The sequence below is a fragment of the Nycticebus coucang genome, chromosome 2, assembly GCF_027406575.1.
Source record: "Nycticebus coucang isolate mNycCou1 chromosome 2, mNycCou1.pri, whole genome shotgun sequence".
Lineage (NCBI taxonomy): Eukaryota > Metazoa > Chordata > Mammalia > Primates > Lorisidae > Nycticebus > Nycticebus coucang.
Window position 1 is genome coordinate 1,553,585 of NC_069781.1, and position 17,359 is coordinate 1,570,943.

Here is a 17,359-nt window from a genome sequence, read left to right on the forward strand (position 1 = left end):
CAGTGGGCCTGGCTGCACATGGGGCCCAGGCCTGGCTCCAACACAAGTCAGGAGGGACGGGGGCAGCACCACCCCCAGGTCAGATGCCTCTGCTGGGGCCCTGGAGCTGGCACTGCCTCTGACCTATTGGGCTGTCCAGGTGAACTACAGGCCTCAGTCTCACCACTGCAGGGGAAGAGCTAGCTGGAGCCCTGGAGCAGAATATGGGAAGGGCATAGGGCACTCTATAGCCTCCCGTCCTCACAGTGCCAGGCCTCAGGCCACTTACCAGGGCAGGTCCCACTGATGGGCATCCCTGGGATGAGGCCAGGGTTGGGCCTGCTCTGTGCTCAGGAATCATGGCCTGACCATGGGGTCACACAGTACTATCTGAGGCCCTGCAGCCAGGCCTGCCCCTGTGTGCTGTGAACCCCCCTGTGTGCCGTGATCCCCCCTGTGTGCCATGAACTCCCCCGTGTGTTGTGAACCCCCCAGCCGTCGCCCTTATTCCTGGGCCCTGGCCATGGGCTGCAGGCAGGGGGCCCCCTGGGGTACCCTGACTGCCTGGGTACCCCGACCCCCTGGGCCAGGACACAGATTCACCCCACAGCCTGCCTCAAAGTGTGCAGGGACAGGTGGGTGGGCACCCGGGGGCGCTGTGCAAACTGGACACGGGCTCCCTGTGAGTGTCGTTCTGGCTATTCTCAGACAGGTGGTGCCTGTGGGGATAGAGAGGGAACCAGTGGAAGATGGAGGTGGGGGAAGTGTATATCGTGTTTGCAGGCAGCTCTCGCCCGGCCAGGGCTGCCTACCATGGCGCCTCCCACCTTGTGGGATGTGCTGCTCAGCCCATCCCCACCAGCAGAGGCTTGCTATGCACTTGGCCATCTGCTTATAGGACCCAGACTGGCCCTGGCCCAGCCCTGCCCCACCCAGGCCCCACCTCTGCCCATTGTTCTGGCGTGTCTGCAGATGCCCTCAGGGATTACAGCCTGGGAACTGGGGCCCAGGGCCAGTGCCACTTTCTCTGGCTGGGTGGACCTGGTCACCTGAGCTCGGGCAGCCTCAGCTTTGACCCCCCTGTCTGAGAGCATGTCTGGGAGAAGCCAGGGACACAGGGGTGGTTTGCTCACTGCCCTCAAGACTGACCATACCAGGCTCCCTGTGATCCTTAGGGAGGCCACACCAGTCACCTCAAACACATTTCTGGCAAAAACAGATCATTTTTAAACCTACTTTTTGCGGTGGTGCTAGAAGAAGAGGGCTGCCACAACCCATTAAAAATTGAAGTGAAGGTGCTATCATTAATTTTTCTGGCACCGCAGGGCCCTGGCCTCGCAGGGAGCCAAATCTGCCAGGCATGAAGGCTGCTCTGGCTCCACATGGACAGCCCTCCCCACCCCTGTGAGCACTGCCCGCTGAGCTCTGTGGGGCCACCGGATGGCTGTCCAGATGGTGGCCACAGCTGCCTGGCTGGATGCTCACCCCTGAGAGGTGACTGGGGCTAGGGATGCTCAGAGGGGAAGTGTCAGGGCCAGATGAGTCCCCGACAGCAGTGCTGAGCCTCGGAAGTTTCTGCCAGTTTGAAATATGTGAGGGGGCCATCCCTCAGGTCCCTGGCCGTGAAGGTGGAGCAGAGCCCACCACTGTGGTCTTGACAGGTGGCTGCATTTTCTGAGCTTCAAGTGGAGAAGTGGGGGAAGGAGAAGGGGAGGAGTAGGCGTCAAAGGGCCCAGGAAGGTGGGGGGCTGGCTGGGGAGGTGGGGCCGGGCTGGGTGCTGCGTGGGATGACAGCATGCCCTGGGAGCCGCGGGTGGAGGGCGAGGCTGGACCCTCAGAGGTGGGGGGTCAGAGGTGAGCCCTTGTGGAACTGCCTCAGTGGGAGGCAGGTAGGGCTGGTGGACAGGCAGGATGCTCCCATGATGATGTCCAGTAAGACCAGATGGAGCGAAGCAGAGAGAGGGTATGTCAGGGCCCCAGCAGGGGTGGGGCAGGATGTGGGAGGCGGACAATGTCCTGCTGGCCTGGGAGTGCCCAAGGGGCCCTGGAACAGACTGGTGGTCAGGAGTGTTGGATTCTGTCCAGGTGGAAACGCTGGAGGGTGGAGTGGGCTGGGAGGAACCCCAGCAGGTGCAGGAGAGTGGTATGTGACAGGGAGGCTAGGTAGCAGCAGGAAATACCTACAACCAGCCCTGGGGTCCTAAGTTTGGGGGTGGGATGGGGGAGGGAGCCAAGGAGAATAGGGATGGGGGGGGAGAACCAGAGCGGGGGTTGCTGAAAAGCCAAGGGAGAGGGTGTGGGGCAGAAGACCCCCAATATGGCCTTAGTGCGGTGGGCAGGAGAGTGGTGAGAAGGGCGGTTCCACGTGTTTAGGACCCAACAGCCCCTTGGGACCCTCACAGGGGTTGGGGGAGGGGTGCCCTTGCTAGGGCCTCCCCTGGTTGGGACTCCAGGCACCACACAGAGGAGGGTGGGATTCAGGAGTGCAGGGGGAGCTGAGGCAGGAGGAGGGATCTGTGCTGGGGTATGCTGAGGGGTACTGGCTGCTAACATTAGGTCTGGACCCTGATAGCTTGTGGGAGGCTTATCCCACTGCCTGGCCCAGGAGTCCAGGGTGTCTGGGTGGCCTAAGCCTGGTCCTCAGCATGGGGGATGGGCCCCTGGAGCCACCTCTTCCTGGCCCTTCTTGAGCTCTGTGACCAGCATGGGCTGTGGGGCAGCTGCTGGGGCTCCACCCAGGCTCCTCCCTGTGGCCCCAGGACAAGACCCACCACAAAGGCCACTGCCAACATGGGGTCTGTGTCCTGGACTTCGGGCATCATGTTGTGGGGGATGATGACTGTGTTAAGCACTTTGGGGATGTCAGGCTTCCACCTGAAGCAGGGCAGTGACATCAACTGTCACATTCAGTCAATAACAACCACGGCCTGCTCAGAGGGGAGAGGGTGCTTGCACCCCACCGCCTGGCTTCAGAGCCCCTTGTCCTCATGGACAGTGATGAGGAGAGTGGGTGAGGTGGGACGAGAGTTGGGCCGGCACATGCCTTGGCTCCGCCTGTGGACAGTGAATCCCATCTGGTTGGAGCCTCCTCCATGAAGCCCTCCAAAATCCTTCCAGGCAACATGAATCTGCCTTTAGGCAGCCTGTCCATCTGCCCTGTCCCCGGCCCTGTACTGTGGGCAAGGGTACCATGCTGAGCACCATACCCGAACAGTCCCATTCGGCCCCCACATCTGCCACAGGGAGGTGGCCTTCTCTACCTGACACCCTGAGGACAAAGCAGGGTACAGGATGCACAGGTCACAAGTGCCAGGGTAGCTGACCCAGGGAAGCAGAAGTCCTGGAGGGCACCAGAGATCATGCTTGAGGGAGGCCTGCATAGCACCCCCAGGACACAGGCAATTCCCCCGAGACAGTTTAGCCTGGTGCAGGAACCCTGGCTCCAGGGTCATGCTGCGTCCCTCCCGTGTGCTGCTGGTCAGCCTCAGAGGCATTAAGCACTGGCCTGGCCTGCATCCCAGCACAGCTGAGCACGGAGGCCCTGTGTCTGAGGCTGGGCAGTGGCATGACCACTTCCAGGCCTCAAGGTACTCCCGGCCACCACATGGCCTTTCCCAGGTCGTGCAGATGGTGGCCCCTGGTGGGTGGGCCATGTGACCGCCCCACTTTGCCTTCCCCCTCCTTGCACCTCGGTAACTGCTACTGTGTCCACTGTGGTCTCTTCTCAGGACCGCTGGAGGCTTGGGCAGGGTCTGGGGACTTGGAGGTGGCCCATGAACAGCGGGGTCCGAGGGTGCCTACAGGGGAGGCCAGCACTGCATGAGAGCCTGCCTGGAGGGAGAGGCCCTGCTGCCAGCCTGCCTAGGGCTGGCCACCTCCTGCAGGCCTGTCTGCCTCAAAAGCCCTTCAGGCTACCGTGAATGGTGGCCTCAGGGCACAGCCTCCAGACTCAGGCTGCTATCAGCTTCCAGACGATGTGGATCATGCTGTGTGCTGTGAGCACTTGCTGTGCCCTGAGCCCTGCACCAGGGGCCACAGGGTGTGTGGTTGTCCTGGTGGCTACCCTACAGACCTTGGAGCTGGACTCTGGAGGGCCTGAACACTGAGCAGGCAGCGAGAGGCAGCAGGCCCCAGTAGGCCAGGGGGAAGCTTCAAGAGGGCACAACCATCTCCTGGGTGGGCGGTTCTTGGACTCCGGTCCCCCAGGTCTGAGGAGCTGAGGGCCTGTCTTCTCTGGTTCAGAGTCGGGTGGGCTCAGGGCCCGGGGCTTATCCCCGCTGGAGCCCCCATGGTGCCCTCCCCCCAGGGTCCAGGTGGAGTTCTATGTCAATGAGAACACCTTCAAGGAGCGGCTCAAGCTATTCTTCATCAAAAACCAAAGATCCAGTGAGTGCGGCCCTGGGGCGGAGGCTGGGCCTATCCACAGGTGGGGAGGAGCAGAGCATGGGGCTGGGGGGAGGGGGCGGGTGTGTGTGTCCCATCTGGGCTTCACACTGTTCACACTGCCTGAGATCACCACCTCCTGGGCCCGAGGGCACACCGATGGGGTGGGGGGAGGGGTGCTGGGCTGCCCCGAAGTCCTGACCTGAGGCTCCCCACCCCTAGGCCTGCGGATCCGGCTGTTCAACTTCTCCCTGAAGCTCCTCACCTGTCTGCTGTACATTGTCCGTGTTCTGCTCGATGACCCAGCCCTGGGGATTGGATGGTGGGTGACCTGCAGAACTGGGGACCAGGGTCCCAGCATCCCAAGATTGAGCCTTCCTGCCTGGGCCCCGTTAGCTTTGCCTAGGCTCATGGGGTTCCCATGGGGGTCTGTGCCTTGGCCCTGGGGCATTCTTTGTTTCCAGTGTGACCCCGTGGCTCAGTGTCTATCCCAGGACATGGTCCTTAGGCTCCCACCATGCTCTGGGGGCACCGTGGACCCCTGGGCTTATCTCCCGCTGGAGCCTCCATGGTGCCCTCCCCCTCCAGGGTCCAGGTGGCTATGGCTGCAGGTGCAAGTGGACCTGGGAGGGTCCAAGACAGGCTGCAGGGTGTGGAATGCCTCTCCTCCCACTTTTACGTGGGGTCTAGGAGGGGACTGGGTGAGTGTCTCTGTGCTCACCTCAACTCCCACAGGTCCTGCAGAGCTCTGGTCCCCGAGGAAAGCCCCCACCCCTCCTGGGCCCTGGGTGCCCTCTGCCTGGGTCCCTCCATCGTTGGGCAGCATAGCCTCCAGTGACTCCCAGGAAGAGGTACCGAGACCTCCCTGCTGGCACATTCAGGGCTGAGATGTCCTCAAAGCAGCCTTCTGTGAGAGAGGACTGGGAACTGGTTAACCTTTGCTTAATGCCCCCTTCAGGTGTCACCCACTCACAGAGGCCTGGTGTCCCAGGCCAGGGACACTTCCCCTCTCCCCCAAACAAACCTCCTCTTTATCCAGCCAGAGCAGGACAGACCCAGCCACCGTGGCTTGAGGAGAACGGGTGCTGCACCTGATAGTTCTGGGTTCTCCCACCTGTCCAGGTCTCAGGGTCTCCTGGGACTTCTGGTCTCACATCCCATAGGGCTGAGGAAGCTGCATTGATTACCCATCCCCAGCACAGTGCTTAACACATGGGTGGCTGGTGGATGGAGGGAAGGACAGAGAGAAGGAGGAGCGGATGGTTGGAAGGATGGAGGGAGGGAGGGAAGGAGGGGCAGATGGATGGAGAGAGGGAGAGATGGAAGGAAGGGAGGAGGGTTGGGTGGAGGGAAGGATGGAGAGAGAGAAGGACAGAGTGACGGATGGATGGAGGGAGGAGGGGTGGATGGAGGGAAGGAGGGAGAGATGGAAGGAAGAAGGGGTAGATGGAGGAATGAATGGAAGAAAGGAAGGATGGAGGGAGGGAGGGTGGGGTGGATGGATGGATGGAGGAGAGGAGGGATAGGTGGAGAGGGCAGGTAGAGGGAAGGGTGGTGGATGCATGGATAGATGGATGGGTAGAAGGGAAGGACAGATGGGCAGATGGAAGGATGGGTGGAGGGATGATACTTGAGTGGCCAGACTCTTGTGTGGACACTGAGTTTCAAGAACACCAATAAGGCTCTGAGGAAGTATGTCCGTTGAGAGACAAGAAGGGAGGAGCTGGTCATCACCGTGGGGTGATATGAGCAGTGAGGCCCCCTTGGTCAGTGGCCCTGGCATTGCTCACAGCCTGGGGCAGAACTGACATGTCTGGTTCCAGGTGGCTTGGAGACACTTTTCCTCAGAAGTGGCTTAGGGAGGTGCCTCCTTGAGTTAGTGTCTCAGTGGGAACCTTCTTTCCCTGTCTCATGAGCACTGTCCAGCCTTGTGTGTGGCAGCTCCGGCCTCTGAGAGGCCTTGAGTGTCCCTGTGTTCTGTGCCCAGCAAGCCCCTCCCTGGAAGCTGTCAACAGGGTGGGCAGAATGCCCAGTTGGATGCCCAGCTCTCCCCGCACCGTCCCTCTGGCCAGCTCCGGATCCCAGGGTGCCCCGTGCCATCATGTTGCCTACAGGGCTGAGGGTTGAACTGAGGACACACCCTGCCCGTCCTGGGCTAGAGACCCTCCCTACAGACCCCACAGCATCTGTGCACTTAGACACAGACATCCTCTGGATGTGGGAGCTGGCCTGGGGGGAGAATGGGGCCCCCCAGACCGTGGGAAGCGCTGGAGGGGCCGCAGCCGGGCTTTGTGTTTCCACAGCTGGGGCTGCCCTAAGCAGAATTACACCTTCAATGATTCATCTTCTGAGATCAATTGGTGAGTTTTCTGAGGTTCACACTGGCAGCCCCTGAGTGACTATGCACAACCTCAGCCCCTCACCTGTTAAAGTTCCCTGAGGTTACGTCAGACTGTACCCCCAGGCCCTGGCTGTGGTCATTGTTGAGGATGTACCTTTCAGAGGCAGATAATTTGAGAACTACAGAGAGTTCTAAGTGTGTAACGCCTGTTATTCCCTCCAGGCCAGATGTGTGGCTCCCATGGCATTGATGAGTCTGGCCAGCTCCGCCCCAGCAGCCATGGGTGGGGAGTCACAGAGGCTGCCTCCCAGAGCATTCACGCTTCTTTCCCAATTCATAATCCTGCAGCCATGGGGCCTGTGTGCCCCAGCCTGGGGGAAAGGACTTCATAGCAGCTGAGGTGCCTGGCCCAGAGTTTGAGACGTGTCCTCAGAGGGCCAGCCTTGCCCAATACCAGACCCCTGTGTGCCCCAGAGGGCAGCCTGCCTCCCCAGCTTTCTCCCTGTACTCATATCCTGCTATTTTGAGGCTCAGAGGACCCCGAATCCAGCTGTTAGATGGTCAGGCCTCCTTCTCTTCAGGAACATGTGTGGGAGCCGGTCCTCAGGAGCCTCGGTGAGAACAGGAGGACTCAGGCCACGTGAGGCTTAGGCTGCACTTGTCCCCTGTGTGTCCAGAGGGGAGGACACTCAGCCGTGGCCTCACAAGCACCTGCAGGGGCCCTGCCTGAGGAGGCTTTGACCCTTCCTTAGGGACTTTCCCTTCTGTTGCATCCTGATCCCCCTGGAGGGGAAAGGAGGATGCGCTGGTCCCAATGAGCAGCACATGCTTTAGGCCAGTGGAGGCCCAGTGGTCACTTCCCTGGCCTGGTGGTGGCTGGGGGACACTGGAGCCTGCAGTGCCTCACTGTGCTGTCCCCTTGTCTCCTCAGGGCTCCCATCCTGTGGGTGGAGAGGAAGATGGCTTTGTGGGTGATACAGGTGAGTGCGTACTCTGCCCACCTCCAACCACAGTAGGGGTCAGTGAGGTTGGACCTAGGCTCAGTAAGTAGGAGACCCAGACTTGGAGAGTACTGAGGATGGGCCCAGGTGCAGTAAGTAGGAGACCCAGACTCAGAGAGCACTGAGGATGGACCCAGGCTCAGTAAGCTGGAGACCCAGACTCAGCACTGAGGATGGACCCAGGCTCAGTAAGGAGGAGACCCAGACTCAGCACTGAGGACAGACCTAGGCTCAGTAAGCAGGAGACCCAGACTCAGCACTGAGAACAGGCCTAGGCTCAGTAAGCAGGAGACCCAGACTCAGCACTGAGGACAGGCCTAGGCTCAGTAAGCAGGAGACCCAGACTCAGCACTGAGGATGGACCCAGGCTCAGTAAGCAGGAGACCCAGACTCAGCACTGAGGATGGATCCAGGCTTAGTAAGCAGGAGACCCAGAAGGAATCAGAGGGCACTGAGGATTGGCTCAGGTGCAGTAAGCAAGAGACCCAGACTGAGAGAGCACGGAGGATGGACCCAGCCTCAGTAAGCAGGAGACCCAGAATCAGCACTGAGGATGGACCCAGCCTCAGTAAGCAGGAGACCCAGACTCAGAGAGCACTGAGGATGGGCCCAGGCTCAGTAAGCAGGAGACCCAAACTCAGAGAGCACTGAGGACGGACCCCAGCTCAGTAAGCAGGAGACCCAGAATCGGAGAGCACTGAGGACGGACCCAGGCTCAGTAAGCAGGAGACCCAGAATTGGAGAGCACTGAGGACAGACCCAGGCTCAGTAAGCAGGAGACTCAGACTCAGTTGCTTTCCCGTGATTTTTCCCAGGCACCCCTGAGGGCTTGCTGTCCCTCTCCATCTGTTTCTCAGTCTGAAATTCTTCCTTATGGCTGACCTACCTATGTCCTTGAGATTTTTGGGGGGGCAGGGAATAGGGGTGCACAGCCCAGGCCAGGTCTTCAGCCAGCTTCTGTGTGTCTTCCTGGGCTCCGCCACCTGCTCTTGGCTCTGGGTGGTAGACCTGGTGATTCATAATGGATCCCATATATCCACCTGAGGCCAGGGAGGGTCTCTCACTTCCAGCCCCATAGTACCTGTAGCTGAGAGGAGACTCCAGAGGAGCCCACAGGCTCCGGCCTATCCCCAACCCCCACTGGTAGTGCTGTGGAGCCAAATGGCCTGAGGGGCAGGAAAGGCCACCTTAGGTGTCTCTGAGTTCGTTGTGGGAGACCTCGGCCCCATGGCTCTCACCAGGTGCTTCAGCAGTGTAGGCCCTGAGCACCCCACCCCATCTCGTCCCAGGGAATGGGCATTTCTAGAGTCCATCAGCTCTTGGGCCCCCACAGGTCTTGGCCAGGTAAAACCATCCTAATGCTGGCTGGAGGGTCCAGGATCCAGGCACCCTGCCTCTGCACACACAGCCAGGCCTTGTGTGGTGCCCATCAGCGGACCTCACATGGATCAGGACTGCAACCCAGCCCAGCCCAACCAAAGCTCCCTTTGCAACCCACAGGTTATCGTGGCCATAATCAGCTTCCTGGAGACCATGCTCCTCATTTACCTGAGCTACAAGGTGAGTGCCCTCAGCTAGAACCCCCAGAACCCCTCCCCCAAGATCCCTCCCCCAGTGCCCTTCCCCCAGCTCCCTCCCCAAGGACTCCTCCCCCAGCACCCCTTCCCAGCACCCCTCCCCTAAGACCCCTCCCCCAGCACCCTTACCAGTACCCCCTCCTCCAGCCCCCTCCCCCAGCGCCCCTCCCCCAGCCCTCCCTGACCTGTCTGAAGCCTCTTCTGTCCCTAGGGCAACATCTGGGAGCAGGTCTTCCGAGTCTCCTTTGTCCTAGAGATGATCAACACACTGCCCTTCATCATCACGGTGAGTGAGCCAGCTGCAGGCGTGGTGGCCCAGCCCCGGCTGCGCTGACTTGTCTTCTCCACAGATATTCTGGCGGCCACTGCGGAACCTTTTTATCCCCGTGTTTCTGAACTGCTGGCTGGCCAAGCATGCACTGGAGAACATGATCGTAAGCCTGGGGCCTGAGGTCCATCCACCAGCCTCCCCTCTGCTCTGTGCCTCAAAGACATGGCATGCGGGGGCAGCTTGAGCCCAATCGGTGACCAGGGGGCCGGTGACCGGCAGAAACAGCCTGTCCCCTGGTAACATAAATATCCAGGTCAAGCTTTGAATTCCCTCTTTCTGGGAAAAGACTAAACCCCCAGAGCTTTTCCTGACCTGGGGTATAAATGGCTGTGGGGGGATAAAGTGCCAAGTGGCAGCATCCCAGGCTATGAGACCCAGGGCCACAGAAACCGAGGCTGTGGCAGACCAGGCCTTGTGACCCAGGGCCCCAGCAGGCTCCAGCTCACGCCCCCCCCCCGCCCCCATTCCAGCCTAAGTCATGACATGGAGCTATGGAGCTGGTCCGGGACGCCCCGGTCCAAGCCCTGGCACTGGGCCCAGCCTGGCCCACTCCTTCACGTCGCACCCAGGGTTATGAGGGGAGAAAGCAGGGTGGGGTGGCCTGCCCAGGCCCAAGCTGCCCTGTGGGCCCTCGCCGGACACCACTGTGCCAGGACTGTGCTTCCCAGTGTCCTCCTGTGGTGAGGCGCAGACTCTGCCTGCTGACAGCGTCACACCTCTGCAGAACGACTTTCACCGTGCCATCCTGCGGACGCAGTCGGCCATGTTTAACCAGGTCCTCATCCTCTTCTGCACTCTGCTGTGCCTGGTCTTCACAGGGTGTGTGCCATAAGCCCAAGGGACACAGGGAGGGCCAGGGCAGCCTCTCCCCAGGCAGAGCTGGGGCAGGAAAGACCACGACCTGCTGAGACTGAGGTCCGGGAAGCTCCAGCCCATGTCCTAGTAACGGGCAACCCCCAGAGTCCAGCTGCCCTGAGGCCCAGGGACACCCGGGTCCAGCTTCATAGTCTGTGCCTCAGGCTCCAAGGAGAGAGGCCCCAGGCCAGGTGGGGACCTTTTGGCTGAGGCCCAGCTGAGAATAGCAGCTCCCCCTCCCAGTGGGTTTTCTCAGGGCCCAGGAAAAAGCCAGGAATGGTGGCTTGGGGGGCCTGCTGGGTGTCACCGCCAGACAACCAGTTGGCTCTGCCAGGGCCTGGGGGATGTAGGTGACTGGTAGAGCTGTCTGCAAACCCCCTGGCTCAGACTCAGAGGCTCAGTGGGGGGTCCACCTGCCAGCCCACCCGACCAGGCACCCTGCTGGCCCTGTTGCTGTCCCTGGGGTGGCAGGGTCCCCAGGCAGGCAGACAGTGCCACCGTCCCCCACAGGACCTGCGGCATCCAGCACCTGGAGCGGGCGGGCGGGAACCTGTCCCTGCTGACCTCCTTCTACTTCTGCATTGTCACCTTCTCCACTGTGGGCTATGGCGACGTGACGCCCAAGATCTGGCCGTCCCAGCTGCTGGTGGTCATCATGATCTGCGTGGCCCTCGTGGTGCTGCCGCTGCAGGTGGGCCATGGCATCAGCCCCGCCAGGTGGCAGAGGGACAGGTGGGATGTCTGTGGTGGGCTTGCTGAGTGATGAGGCCAATAGTGCTTGGGGCAGTGAGTGATGACAGAGCTTGGTCCTTCCCTGGAGACAGAGGGTCTCTCAGTGCTGGGTGAGCAGCCCCCGGGGACCTGTGCAGAGGGCCTTGGGGTTCTCAGGGTGGATGGTCACCCTGTTTCCTGCCCACATCTGGATATGGCACAACAAGGGCCACCTAGCCGCTTTATTGTCACCTGTTGCCCAGGCCAATGTGGCCACTGAGCCAAGCTGGGGGCAAATGGGACCCCGACAGGAAAGGCAGAGGCCTGGTGGGGCTAGTGGCCCCAGGGCACAGGTGGACAGCCTGGACAGGCCCTGCTCTGGGCCAGGGGGGACATTCCCTAGAGCATGAGTGGGAAGGACCTGGAAGAGGGGCTGGGCTTTTGGAGAGCCAGACCCCAGGTGGACACAGGATGTGGAAGAGACCGGGCCAAACACCCAGGGTAGCCTCTGCTGACACTGATCGGCCCCTCAGCCCAGCTTCTGTCCCCACCTCTGAGTCTGAGGCTCTGCCCACCCCCACCGGCCTCTGCAGGGCATAAACAGCAGTGGGCGGGGTGTGGGTGCGACCTTCCCCCACCCCTGCGCCTGAGGCAGCACAGGAGCGCTCTTCCTTTCCACTGGGATCACCTGCTCCTGGTGGAGCATCTCCCACTGACAGCCCAGGTTTGCATGCTCTGCGCCTACCCAGAAACCCCCTCCCCCCTGCGGAGTCCTCAGTCACTGTTTTAGGCGAATCAGATTTACCAATCTCTGCCTTTCCCATTCCTGTCTTGTCTCAGAAGACTGTTCTCTCTTGCTGAGTCATAAATCCACTTCCTATTTTCTGCTAAAAGTGTGAGGCTTGCTTCTCATGTGGAGGGCTCAGCCCACCTGCCAAGTGTGGGGTGGGGAGCAAGTTGTTCCCTGTGGCCCAGCCCTGTCCCTCTGCTATCTCACCTCTCTCGTCCCTTGCCTTGGATTCGGGGTGCCCCACTCCAGATGACCTCACTCAGCACTTTACCTTAATCATATCAACAAGGACCCAATTCTGAGCACTGTTCCTTTCCGAGGCTCCAGGGGAGGACTCTTCCAACCCACTTTTGGGGCCACCATCCACCCTGCTGTGGCTCTAGTGCTTGTACACCATCCTCCGCTTGCCCCACACCCTCATGCTGACCCCCACCTGCTCAGCCCACTGCTCTGCCCCACCAGGTGCCCCCCATAGAGAGTTTACGGCTGCTCATCTCCAAACTCCCCAAGGCCCCTGTAGAGGTTGGAGAGTGAGGGCAGCAGCCGGGGTCCCTTCCCCAGGTGGGCGTTTGAGCCCAGCCACACCCCCCAAGGTGCGGAGAACCCCCAAAACACAGCCCCAGAGCTGCTTTCGAAGGCAGCTCGAGTGAGCGTTCCCTCCTCAGCTTTCTCAGCCAGGCCCAGAGCAACCAGGGGCTGAAGACTGAATTATTCCCGGGACCCCAAGGCGGAATCTCCCGGTTTCCCCTCCATTTGGGGGGGCCTGCCAGCCTCTCAGGGTGTGAAATTGTACCATAGTCATTAAGTGTGTAAGAAAGAGTTACTCTCCATCCAAACTGAGACCACCAACCAGAAGAACCTCCGGGAACGTCACACAGGAGTCTGAATTGTGCCAAAACAACTGGATCCCACTTCATTACGAAGGAAGCCAGGTGCGCTGAGGGCAGGGTCCCCACGCCCCTCTGCTGGGTCCACAGCCTCTGTTCCTGGGTCCCTCATTCCACTCCTGGGGAATCAGGGCCCCCTTCACTGGTCTTCCCTGGGAAACAAGATGAAATCTTCACACCACACTGGACCCTCCTCAAGGAAGTCTACAGAACAAATGGCCCATGGCTGCAAGAGCTAACTGCACTGGCCAGTGTGACCGTGGTTCAGATGACCCACACGCTCTACTTGCTGCCCAGGTGCCTTTTGGGCCAGCTGTGATCTGCTCTTGTGCCTTCTCCCCCTGCCATCAGGCGGGCGAGGCAGCCCTGTGTGGGGCATGGGGGCAGGTGGCGGGGAGAGAGCGCCTTGGCAGGAGTGCGGGTCCTGGAGCCACTGCCAGGAGCTGACACACAATGCTGCTCCCGTTCACGTCACTGTGGCCAACATGACACCTCTTCAGTGAAGGGAAAGGGCAGACCCAGTGATCTTCCCCGCTCTGCCATGGGAAGAACCTCACCAGTTACAGCCCCAAGAGAAGAGCAATGTCCACGAAGCCCCCCCAAGCACTCCTCAAACACGGAGATTACAGCTGAGGCCTCCCAGGAGCCCCTCCGCAGGCACAGAGCTGAGTGTTGTACAGGGATCAGAGTCATGACCTGGGCTGCTGTTGCAAACCACCGCCGCAGGGCTTCACTGCAGGCCTCCTAGTCCTGGGGGCCAGAAGTGCAAAGTGCAGGTGTCCACTGGGCGGATCTCCTCTGTGGCTCTCAGAGACAGTCTTCCCCAGCCCCCCTGGCCTCTGGGGGTACTGCAGTCCTTGGCTTGTAGAGGCATCACCCTGATCTCTGACTGTCACTCACGGCCTCTTTTCTGCGCCTGTCTGGTCACTGGATTGAGGCCCACACTTCCCAGGTGACCTCATCTGAGCCAGTTACATCAGCAGAGCCCCTGTTTCTAGTCCAGTTGGCCACATCATGACATTCTGGAGCAATGTGAATTTTAGGGGGTCGCTGTCAAATGTGCCGCAGTCCGCTCATTCAACACATAGCAGGCAGCTCTGGGAGGCCAGCACCTGCTGCCACCGCAGATGCAGAAACTGAGGCTGAGAGCCATGCGGCCTATAAGGTGGGCTGCTGGTAGGGAAGCCTCCCTGTTCAGATCACCCTGGAGTCCTGGGCGCCTTCCAGGTGGGGGCCAGTTCTGAGGTCAGGGCCGTGGGGGCTGCAGTGAATCCTAGGAGGTGTGATGCCCGCATGTGGCCATGCGGGTTAGCACTCGAGGGGGCTGTTGCCACCATTCATGTAAAAGGTGTTGAGTGAATGAGTGACCGCAAAGCTCAGATGGAAGAAGCTAGACACTTAATGACAAACATCTCTGACCCAGGCATGGATGCCGTGGATGTCCAGTGCTCAGCACCCTGGACAGCTCCATGCCGCCTTGGCCTGGTCTGCTCTGGAGAGGTTCAGTCCAGGCCCTGACACCTGCAACACGAGTCACCAGCCCCCTCAGGGGTCAAGGTGCTCCCCCCTGCCTGACACCCAACTTGGCAGTGCCACCATCGGGACAGCAGTTCTCACCCTCTGGACCTCCTCACATGCTGTCAGTTTGCACCAAAATAAATCTAGAGGCTGGCAAGAAGGTCCATAGTCTCAGGGTTACCTGAATGTCCAGTGAGCAGGTGCTGGCACACTCGCAGTCACCCGGCTGTCCCAGGCAGAGCCAGCCTCGCTGTGTCGTGCACTGCCCCCTGTGCCGGCCAGCAGGAACATCCACTGTGCTTCCTGCATGGCCCTGTGTGCCCCATGCCGCACACACCCGCAGTCTTCCGACCATCCCGCGTCTGCCAGGTCCCTTGGTCCTGCTCCCTCTGCCTGGGCCCCCTCCCGCCCTGCAGGCTTGGCCTCTGTCCTGCTCTTCATGGTTGGGTGATTGGCCCCTGCTGCTTTCATGTGGGGAAGGCCCCAGGGGGCCGCGGTCACCCCACAGCTGGCTCGGGCCGCTGGCGCTTACCTGCTTTCACCTACAGTTTGAGGAGCTCGTCTACCTCTGGATGGAGAGGCAGAAGTCAGGGGGCAACTACAGCCGGCACCGGGCGCAGACAGAAAAGCATGTGGTGCTGTGCGTCAGCTCCCTCAAGATTGACCTTCTCATGGACTTCCTGAACGAGTTCTATGCACACCCCCGGCTCCAGGTGAAGCCCCCTTGCTGAGGCCCTGTGAGGCTTCAGGGTCTTCCTGGCCTTGAGGGTGGCCAGCCTCCTCCCCAGGACTGCCTCGTGCCGGGAAAGTGCCCTGAGCCCTCTGGGGGGTCTAGGGGTCCCACCTTTCCCTCTTGTCAGATTCAAGATCACAGTGGGCTCCTGGGCCATAGGCGGTGGGCATGAAGATCCCCTGGGTAGTAGGACTGGCCAGGTATGCGGGAGCTTGCTTGGAGCATCTGACCACGGCCTGGCCGGCAGGACTACTACGTGGTCATCCTGTGTCCCACCGAGATGGACATCCAAGTGCGCAGAGTTCTGCAGATCCCCCTGTGGTCCCAGCGGGTCATCTACCTCCAAGGCTCGGCGCTCAAGGACCAGGACCTCATGCGGGCCAAGTGAGCTCAGCGGCCAGGGCTGGGCCCTTCCTGAGACAGGTGCCACCAGGAGGCTGGGGGATGGGCCAGGCCCTCACACCCCACCCAGCTAGCTGCTCTGGGCAGTGGATCCCAGGGGTGGGTAGCTGGAGAGTCTCAGCTAGATGTCAGTAGGGCCAGATGGGGTGGACAGTCAGGAGGGTGTCTCTGGTTCCAGCTCAGGGCCTACTGTCCAGCCACGGTCCAGGTGAGCCACGGTCCTGCCTACTCAACTGAGCCTCTGCCTCCCCTTGGTTGAACAAGGGTGAGCCTTTGGGAAGTCCCACCCTTCCCTCCCCCGAGTCTGGGGGATTCTTTGTCAAGTTCTAAGAAGGCTCAAAATAGAGGAGGGCGGAGAGTCAGCTGCGTGAGTCAAGGCCCCAGGGGAACGGGGGCTGAGGCTGGGGCTTCCTTTTAAAGATAAGTTAATAGAGTGACTTCAGGTAACAACAGTGTATTGTCATATGGAATTTTCCAGAATGTGTTGGTACATGTTCTAGGGCACTCCCTTGAACCCTCCTGCCACATTGTCATTCCAGGAGCCCTGAAGTGTCCCTTTGTGGCATACAGTGGGTTGTGAGGCTGGAGGAGCCCCAGCACCAGGGCCCTATCCCCCTTCCTGAGCCTATTGGTGATGGGACGTGGCCAGTTCTGGGGTCCCATGCATAGCACCTGCCTATGTCCAGCTCCAGGTGGGGCGGGAAGAAGAAGTGCCCAGCCAAGCAGGGTTGAGCCTAGGACAGTGGGTGCAGGGTCTGGGGCCCATGTGGAGTGGGCAGTGGTACTGGTGAAGTGGGGGGTTTCACTGTCCTGGGGCAAGAGGAGACAGCTTCTCAGATGGGCTTTCAGCAGAGTCCTGCAGGGAGGGCAGGTAGAAGGGGTCACCCAGGTTCCCAGACCATAGTGCTGCCAAGTCAGGAAGGGTACAGGGTCTCGCCCCCACGCTCCCAATTCCCTGCTGTGCTCAGCGCAGCCCTGGCTAATGGGGCACACAAGATGCCCACCAGAAACCAGCTGATGCCCAGGCCTGGTCAGCTGCCCCAGTACCCAGGTTATTGGCACACAGTAAGGTGGGGTCTCAAGGGGCCCAGCCCCTGACTGCAAAGAGATCAGGTGAGATACATACAGACCCAGGCAGCCCCATGCAGTGAGGAGGGCTCAGGGCCCCTCACTGGCTCCTGCCACCTTTCCATATGGGCACCCAGGGACAAGATGGGGCCAGGGGTGTGTGAGGGGGAGGGGAGGCAGGGACCTGGGAAACACAGTGGGTCCCAGTCAACGCTACAGCCTGGAAAAGCTGGGGTCAGCTTGTCTCCAGGACACACTTGCCCCATGGGGTCCAGCTCCCTGCCCCACCTCCAGCCAGCCTGCCAATGCCCTGTGAGGGACAAGCCTCGCTTGTGTGTCTGGCTGAGTGTCTGAGCTCGGACCCTTCTGAGGGCTTCTTGAGCCAGTGCTTAGCCCTGGCGCTCTGCAGGATGGACAATGGGGAGGCCTGCTTCATCCTGAGCAGCAGGAACGAGGTGGACCGCACCGCAGCCGTGAGTGAGGCCATAGGCCCTGCCGAGACCCCTCCCCCCACCTGGCAGGGGAGGTGCTGTGGGGCAGAGGGTCTCGGGACCTGAGGGCAGGGTGCCCACAGCTTGCTACTGCTGCTGCCCACCTACTTACTTACCGGCAGAGACAGACGTCCACACTGACCACTCCCTGCCTCTGCCCACCAGGACCACCAGACCATTCTGCGGGCTTGGGCTGTGAAGGACTTTGCCCCCAACTGCCCCCTTTATGTCCAGATCCTTAAGCCTGAGAACAAGTTTCACGTCAAGTTTGCTGGTGAGTTTGGGGAGGGGC

At 60.6% G+C, this 17,359-nt stretch overlaps 1 protein-coding gene across 15 annotated transcripts in view; it reads left to right on the top strand.

Moving 5' to 3' along the window:
* Window positions 1-17,359, top strand: part of KCNT1 (potassium sodium-activated channel subfamily T member 1) — a 70,226-nt gene that overhangs the window by 33,734 nt on the left and 19,133 nt on the right. For 8 of the 15 annotated variants that reach the window (XM_053570934.1, XM_053570863.1, XM_053570905.1 and 5 more), the window contains 13 exons: window positions 4,286-4,365; window positions 4,585-4,684; window positions 6,666-6,722; window positions 7,635-7,683; window positions 9,205-9,264; window positions 9,493-9,567; window positions 9,632-9,715; window positions 10,337-10,431; window positions 10,978-11,158; window positions 14,922-15,086; window positions 15,354-15,490; window positions 16,986-17,049; window positions 17,233-17,341. In XM_053570934.1, coding sequence (XP_053426909.1) covers window positions 4,286-4,365; window positions 4,585-4,684; window positions 6,666-6,722; window positions 7,635-7,683; window positions 9,205-9,264; window positions 9,493-9,567; window positions 9,632-9,715; window positions 10,337-10,431; window positions 10,978-11,158; window positions 14,922-15,086; window positions 15,354-15,490; window positions 16,986-17,049; window positions 17,233-17,341 — 1,256 coding nt within the window. Of the gene's footprint in view, window positions 1-4,285; window positions 4,366-4,584; window positions 4,685-6,665; window positions 6,723-7,634; window positions 7,684-9,204; window positions 9,265-9,492; window positions 9,568-9,631; window positions 9,716-10,280; window positions 10,432-10,977; window positions 11,159-14,921; window positions 15,087-15,353; window positions 15,491-16,985; window positions 17,050-17,232; window positions 17,342-17,359 lie in introns of all 15 variants that reach the window. The other 7 variants (XM_053570855.1, XM_053570919.1, XM_053570823.1 and 4 more) reach the window with 1 other exon arrangement.